General features: G+C 48.2%; 1 protein-coding gene across 1 annotated transcript; it reads left to right on the forward strand.

The window, feature by feature from the left end:
* Positions 1-644: 644 nt before the first annotated feature.
* On the forward strand, positions 645-1,040 carry SEPMUDRAFT_34465 (uncharacterized protein; the record flags this gene model as incomplete). The annotated part of the gene is made up of 1 exon (XM_016908571.1): positions 645-1,040. A coding segment is annotated over one exon (396 nt), but the record flags the coding sequence as incomplete, so codon positions are not given.
* Positions 1,041-7,993: the final 6,953 nt, after the last annotated feature.

A 7,993-nucleotide genomic window follows, 5' to 3' on the forward strand; every position in this document is an offset into this window, starting at 1 on the left:
GTCCAAAAACGGCAGGTGCCTACCCTACGTGGACAAAGAATCCCTCGCTTCTGATTGGTCGCGCCCCTGGACCCTGAATTCCGCCGCCTTCAAAGGTATTCCCCACTTCCAAAAAACCTAACTTGCGACATCAACATTGGTTCGTTGACCCCCCCCCCTCCCGCCCCGCCCCCCTACCCGCCACAACCCCTCCTGGCCTCCGCCTGCTGCTCTGCCTGCTGCTCTGCCTGCTGCTCCGCCTGCTGCTCTGCCTGCTACACCGCCTGCTGCTGCCATCGTTATAGCGCCGTTACTCGCAGCGCGCCGCAAGCTTTCAATCGCCAGAAAGGTACCACGAACATCTGGAAAGAGACTCCCTAGCGTAACAGGTGGGAAAGGGCTTCCATCCGCAGGTGTGAAGAAAAATCAAAAAAAAGAGAGGCAGTAAGTATACCTGGTCGGCAGACGTGGTCGGCACATGTGGTCGGCATGTACTAACATTTCTTTTAGAGGGAGCTTTGTAGGAGATTAAAAAATGCCAGACGGAGGTCATAAACTATATCCTAAAGCTCGCGTTCGCACGCATCGTTAGGGATGCTATTATCCTTTTTACCGAAGACCACCTCCCTATACGGATCCAAGCGAGCGCACTCGGCATCCTCTAGGAACAGTGCGAGAGCATAGTGACGAAAGTCTTTTCGTCAGCCAATCTTCTCGCCATCCACTGCAAGCGAGTTACAGTGATGGCGAAAGATCTCGAATGTCTTCGTAGGCTGCTGAAGGAGTGGAATGTCTGGCCAGACAATTACGTAGTTGCTCCCTATAGCTCTGGCCCAGTCAACCCGAGTACGATGTATGAGCCTCGATCAAAGACGAAGAAGACGAAATCGAAGCCAACTCCAAAGAAGCCGACTGCGAAGAAGAGAAAGAAGACTCCCGCGTCCTTAAGCGAAGACGAGAGCTCAGATGATCCCGATAACCCTAGCGCTCAAACGGGTACTCAAACCGGTACTAGTGGCCAGACAGACGCCAACAATCAAGATCCTCCTAGCACCGATTAGGATAATAGCGATACCGGTGGCCAGACAGACGGGAACAATCAAGATCCTCCTGGCACCGATCAGGATAATGGCGACACCGGTAGCCAGACAGACGGGAACAATCAAGATCCTCCTGGCACCGATCAGGATAATGGCGACACCGGTGGCCAGACAGACGGGAACAATCAAGATCCTCCTAGCACCGATTAGGATAATGCAGATACTGGTAGCCAGACAGACGGGAACGATCAAGATCCTCCTAGCGCCGATTAGGATAATAGGGGTTTGAACGATTCAGACGGTGAGAAGCAGGCGACTATCGTGATTTCGAGCGGTGATAAGAGCTCGGAATACGATCCAGATACTGATCCTGGCGTTCAAACTAGTCATCCTCCAGCTAACAAGGAGAATGCTCAGGACGATGATACGGTACCCCTAACGACAGAGGATGAATATCTCCAGGCTCTCCTCGATCATGTTAATGCCCAAGAAGAAGAAGACGAGGAGATAGCTTCCGAGAATTCAGATTTTCCTTTTGGGCAACCAGGTATACCGCTCAGTCAAGCAGATTTTCAGTATAGCGACGAGGATATAGGTACCTAGGATCAAGATATCTCGCTTGGCCAAGACTACAATCCTTTCGATTATCCAGATTTGGAGGAGACGGGTCCTGATTCTCTCTAGGAGAGTCGACCAGATGTAGAGAGAGAGGATGAAGAAGAGGAGTCGCAGCAGGAGTTTGACGAGGAGATGACAGAATTAGAGGATATGGCAAGGGCAGCGTATACGGTGGCTATGGATCAAGCGAATAATCGGGGTACGTGAGAATTCGTAGCTAGGGGAAGTATCGACAAGATACTAAGTATACTTGTAGAAGAGCCTATTACCGAACGAGACAGACTGGAGACAGAAATTTCAGCTCGCTTTATCCTTAGAGCTACTTGTTTAAGGACCCTATTATTAATGAGGACGGAGCCGGCTTTCCAAGCGGCCTAGCGAAGAATAGAGATGCGTGAGGCCTAGAGAGTAAGGCAGCAGCATATAGTAACCGAAAGTCGGTTTAAACACTGGATGCGCGTTCTAGCTAGGCTAGAGAAGGAGATGTTGAAGCATTCACTATAAGCCTGAGATCTGAAGTGATTTGGTTTTTCTAATTTTCGTGGTCGGCAGGTATGGTCGGCAGGTATTATTAGCTATAGAAGGAGATGTCGAAGTACTTACTGTAAACTCCTGAATTAATTTGCTTTTTCCCAATTCTCGTAGTCGGCAGGCATGGTCGGCAGCTATTGTTAGCGAGTTCAGGCAGTACGGTATATACGAGGCTTATTACTGTTCCAGAAGCGCTTACTATGTTTATTCTATATCTAGAAGAGGTTTTACGTAATACCCATCGCAATACCCATTGGGTATACCCATTGGGTTTTTTCCGTTGGGTTGTACCCAGCTTATAAGCTGGGTACCCACCTTATTTGCGGGGTTGGGTATTAACGTTGGGTTGTACCCAACCCATACCCAACCCAACCTATGACGAGGCCTAAATAGGTTCGTCGCGCGTTCTGCGATCCTCTTATTCCTTTCCTATTAATAACCTACTATATACTAACATCCTTACCTGCCTGCAACTCTATTACTACTACTATATCTAGATAGCTATACTTCTACTTCTCGTTCTTCGTTTACTCTTGTAGCCCTATATCGTCCCTTAGTTTCCCTCGCCGGCTCCGCCGCTTTATTAGGCCCCTTCGACTATTATAGCGTTTACCCGGGGGTACGTAACGATTCCTTTCTCCGCCGTATATATAAAGGATATAGTGCCTAATAACTAGGACTATAGCTAGTCGGACGCCGACTAAGACGAAACCGGGTACGTAGCTATATACCTACGGTACGCAAAGTCGATCGCTATAGGGCGAGTATATAATACGCCTATATACCGCGTATACGACAGCTGCGCGAACAATAACAAAGCAGGATATAATAGTATAGGAAGGGTAAGTATCCGTCCGCCTCGCTAGGGGTTCGCCTTACTAACGAGTTTGTATATAGATCGTATTAAGACTCTTAAATAAGGTAATCGCCGTCTAACGCTAGAAGGATGCCTATAATAAGATCTAGAGAGAGATTACGGCTAGTTACCTAGTAAGCTCCGTAGAGGACGCGCGCGCCCTCGCGGAGGGCGACGAGGAGTACTGTCGCTAGGTAGTACGCCTCTATCTTATAGCGCGAACCCTTAACAGAGAGATCTATACTATTGAGGTAGCGTACTACTATATAGGGACTACCGTAGGTAGGCCTACTCTCGCGCTACAGTCGACCTAAGACTACTAAGGCTTGCTGCTCTTAGAGCAATTGCGTTCGCTAGGACGCTATCCTATATAGGGACCCTTAGAACGCCTCTAAGGGTCGTTGGCGGTAAGTCTTTAACGATACTTCCCGTTCTCGGGAACTAGCTAACTATATCGTAGCGTCCCTCTACTACCGCGGTAGACGCCTTTAACTAGACGCGTACGAGGTTCTACTAGGTAGTACCTACTATAGTATTACGCCTAGACGAAGCCCTAGCGGTTCCCTACGCATCGCCCCGTCCTTAAGCAACCCTACTAGCACCCCCTATAGGTCGGAGTTACCGTCGGAGTAGTCGCCCCGTAGTATATTCGTCTAACGATAAGGAGCTTCTAGCTACGGTACCGACGCCGGTAACCTCTCGTCGGCGCGGCGAGAAGGTACGCGAGGTTACCCTATCCCTAGAGCGGGGTCCCGTATTACTAGACTTTGTTCGGGATACCCTTCCTAGCCTACGTCGACCTAAGGCTAGTATCGTTCCTATATCGACTAACGATACGCCCTCTCGTCTACGTAGCGGTCCTACGGCGACTACTCGTCCTACTGCTTGTCCGGTAGTCCCTATCCGAGACTTACTAGCGCGTACTCCGGCGACTCGTCGCTAACTAGTAGCTCGCGAGACCCCTCGCCGTTCGACGGCCGGTCGTATAGTGCCTTGTACGCCGTATAGTAGTCGTACTTTGAATACTATATACTCTCTATTACCCGGCTATATAGCTAGGTACGATTTTAATACCCTAGAGGGGATCGCTACGGCTACCTTAGACCGGGTACTATATCTACGCCGGATACCTAGCCGTCCTGCTCCGATATTACCGTTATTACGCTTAATCCGGGGAACTCCCCGATTATCCCGCTATAGCGGTCGCCCTATTAAGAACCCTTAGCTAATACGTCGGTTCGATAATAGATACGACGAGGAGGATGTTAGCGATAACTAGGAGATAGAGGACGCACCGCCGCTAGAGGTAGAGGCCCTATAGGATAGGGACCTCCTTATAATAGGCGCCCTCCGAAGTGAATCCCCGGCGCCCGTAGTACTATCGGTCACCGTCGCGCCGCCCGTTCTAGCCTCTCCTCGCGTCTCTAGAGCGCCGTTATTTCGAGGCTTCTTACCCTTACCTATAGAGCGCGAGGCTTCTCGAAGCCTATTACGCCTAGTATTATACCTAGCGATTCCCTTTCGCTTTATAAACCCTCTTTCTTAAGAGTCTGCCTACGCCTCTCCCTTAGCGACTATACTACTATCGCGTCTGTTACCTCCTACCGCCTTTAGAACCGCGCCGTCGTCGCCGACTCGTCGGCAATTAAGCCCGACGGCCGAAACTTACTCTAGCCCGCCTTTGTTTATATCGCCTCGCCGCGAGGTTAAGTCCTCTCTCGACCCGGAGGAGTAGGGTCGGGACATCGACCTTAGTAGGGACTAGATTCCTAATATCGATCCGCGGTCGATATCGAATATAGGTTATAATAGGTTAGTAGCCGTCCTAAGGGATATTCGTCGCTTTCTTCTAGACGCGGAAGTCCCGGTACTACTACGTAAGATTTATCGGTTGCCTCCGTACCGGGCCCGCTAATAGGCTATAATATAGGCAGATTACGGGTTCTAGCGAGAGGAATACCTAGACAATTACGAGTTTAGGAGTCTTGTTCGGTACGCGGCGCCTAAGGCCTCGGAAGGTACCCGGGACCCTACGCCGGTACTAGTAAGCGACTACGCTATAGCCGAAGCGCCTTCGGCAGAGGGTAGCGTCGGTAGTTCGCGTATAAGGAGCGGAATATTTGGTATATTTAGTAGGAGGTAGCCGGGGGTCTACTAGGGTTGTAATAGTTTGTCTTATACTATATACTTTTCTTTTGTCTACTGCTCGCTCCCTTAGGGGATACCTACGATAATCTCTACTTATCTAGTAGCTCGTTTATGTTTTCGAAGTTGTCCTTAGGTTCCTAAGTATTAAAGTCCTTATCGTACCCTTTCTATCTAAGTCGGTATTCTGTCTCTCCCTTCCTTTTCCTTTTATCTACTATCTTGTCTACTTCCTATACTTCGGTACTATCGGCGGCGATATCGGGGGACGCTACGTTCGCTAGCGGAGCGCCGGGCCTTTTATAGAAGGGTTGTAGGAAGAAGATATAGAATACCGGGTATATATAGTAGGTGTTTAGTAGGATTAGTCGGTATACCTACTAGCTGTCGCCGACTACCTTATTAACCCGGAATAGGCCTAGGAATTTGAGGGATAGCTTCTTACTAGGCTAAGTCAGTTTTAAGTTCTTTGTACTTAGGAGTACTAGATCTCCTTTAGCGAAAGTCTACAGAGTGTAGTAGTCGTTATACTAGCGCTACTATCGCTTCTATACTTACTATATACGAGTCGCCGCTTCCGCTCGTACCCGCTCTAGTAGCTAGACTTTGTCCGATACTACCGGCGCCTCCCCTTTATAGTAGACGTCTACGTCTAACGTAGACTACCGGGGATGTTTCCTATATACTATTATAAACGGCGTCTCGCCGGTAGTCGCGTATACCGTATTGTTGTATACGAATTCCGCGTATAGTAGGAGGGACGCCTAGTCGTCCTGTCTATTAGACGTAAATATCCGAAGGTAAGCTTCTATCGTCTAATTCTAGCGTTCCGTCTGCCCGTCTGTTTAGGGATAGTACGTAGTACTTAGCCGTCGTTTTATCTAGTATTAGTAATAAATCTCGGTCTAGAATACCGAGGTAAAGAGCGTACTTCGGTCGCTAACAATTCCCTTAGAGAGCCCGAATTTAGTACCTATATATATTATAAACACTTTAGTAAAGTCCCTTATAGTCTACGTTTCTTAGGCCGGAATATACAATAATATCTTCGACAGCCTGTCGACAATAACTAAGATAGAGTCGTACGTTACCCTACGGTGTTTCGCTAGAGGTAGCTTAGTAATAAAATCTAGAGAGATCTCCTTCTATATATTTCCTAGTACCGGAAGCGATTTCAGCTCCCCTAATAGTATCGTCCTAGGTACCTTAGCCTTTTAGTATATATCGTATATCTTATAGTATTCTCTTATATCCTATCGGAGCTCCGGCTAATATAACGAGCGGTAGACTAACTTTAGCGTCTTGTCTTCGCCGAAGTGTCTAGCGAGGGCAGAGTCGTAGAAGTTAGCTATAATTTCTACTTGGACGGCCGGCTTATTTAGGACGTAAAGCCTCCCTTAGTACTGTAGTAGGTTCTTATTATCGAATATCTAGAGGTCTAGCTTACTACGGCGGGTTCGCCGGGTATCCTTTTACTTATTCCTCTTACGGGCGACGAACTCGTCCCGTTGCTATAGCGAGGCTACGAGACTTCTAAAGGGTTGCCCTACGTCGCCGCTTGTAGTCTAGCTCGCGAGTAGGACCTTTACTATTAAGCGTAGTACGTAGTATATATATTTACTAGTACTAGCGACCGGAGTTGTATCGCGTAACGGCGCCGGGGGTTCGCTAGGCGTATCCGAAATTTCGGTCGTAGACTCCTCGCTACTTGCTATACTAACCTTACTGTTACGGATTTATATAGCTATTACTACGATACTTAGGTCGGCTAATTTGAGCTTGTACTAGAGGGTTAGCAGCAATTAATTAACTACGTCGTTCTCGGTCTAATAGTCCGCTCGTCTCGAGGGGCTATCTACTAGGTTAGTCTTCTCCGGCTAGTAGTATATCTCGAAGTCGAATTAGCCTAGATATACTACCTATCGGGCTTGTTGCCCGTTTAGCTTCTATACTATCTAGATACCCCTTAGGTTATTGTAATCGGTATATACCTAAAGCGGGGTATATACGTCCGCAAAGAAGTATCTCTAGACCTTAAAGCTATAGACGACCGCGAGGAGCTCTTAGTCGTATGTTTCGTAGTTTCGCTCCGCCGGCGACATCTTTCTTAACATAAAGGCGATAGGATGCTACCGGTCGTTATAGAGCTACGTTAGGATCCCGTACAGGCCGTAGTCGGACGCGTCGGTTTCTAGTCGTAGGGGCTTCGCTAGGTCGTAGTAGCGGAGTATAGGGGCGGAAGTAAATATCTGTTTTAACGCCTAAAACGCCGCCTCCCCGGCCTCTGTCTACTGAAATTCGCCTTTCTTTAGGAGGTTAGTTATCGGGGCTATTACCTTCGCGTACCCGGCTATAAAGCGGCGGTAGAAGTTAGCGAACCTAAGGAATAACTACAGTTCCCTTAGGTTAGTCGGCGAGGGCTACTCGGTAATAGTAGCGACCTTCTCGGGGTCGGTATATACGCCCTTATAGTTTACTCGGAATCTAAGGAACGATACCTCGCTTTGTACAAAGGTACACTTCTTTAGGTTAACGAACAATTCCGCCTGTTCTAGCCTAGCGAGTACCCGGCGAACCGCCTCCTAGTACTTTTCGATGTTATCGTAGTAGGTATAGATAAGGATATTATCTAGATATACTACTAGGATGTTATCGAGCAGCCTAGCGAGGGTCCGGTTAATATACGCCTAAAATATAGCCGGGGCGTTAGTTAGCCCGAAGGGTATTACCTTATACTCGAAGTGCCTATATCGCGTTCTAAAAGCGGTCTTCTATTCGTCGCCTTCGCGGATACGGATTCGGTAGTACGCGTCCTTAAGATCTA

The sequence above is a fragment of the Sphaerulina musiva genome (assembly GCF_000320565.1).
Source record: "Sphaerulina musiva SO2202 unplaced genomic scaffold SEPMUscaffold_1, whole genome shotgun sequence".
Classification (NCBI taxonomy): Eukaryota; Fungi; Ascomycota; class Dothideomycetes; order Mycosphaerellales; family Mycosphaerellaceae; genus Sphaerulina; species Sphaerulina musiva.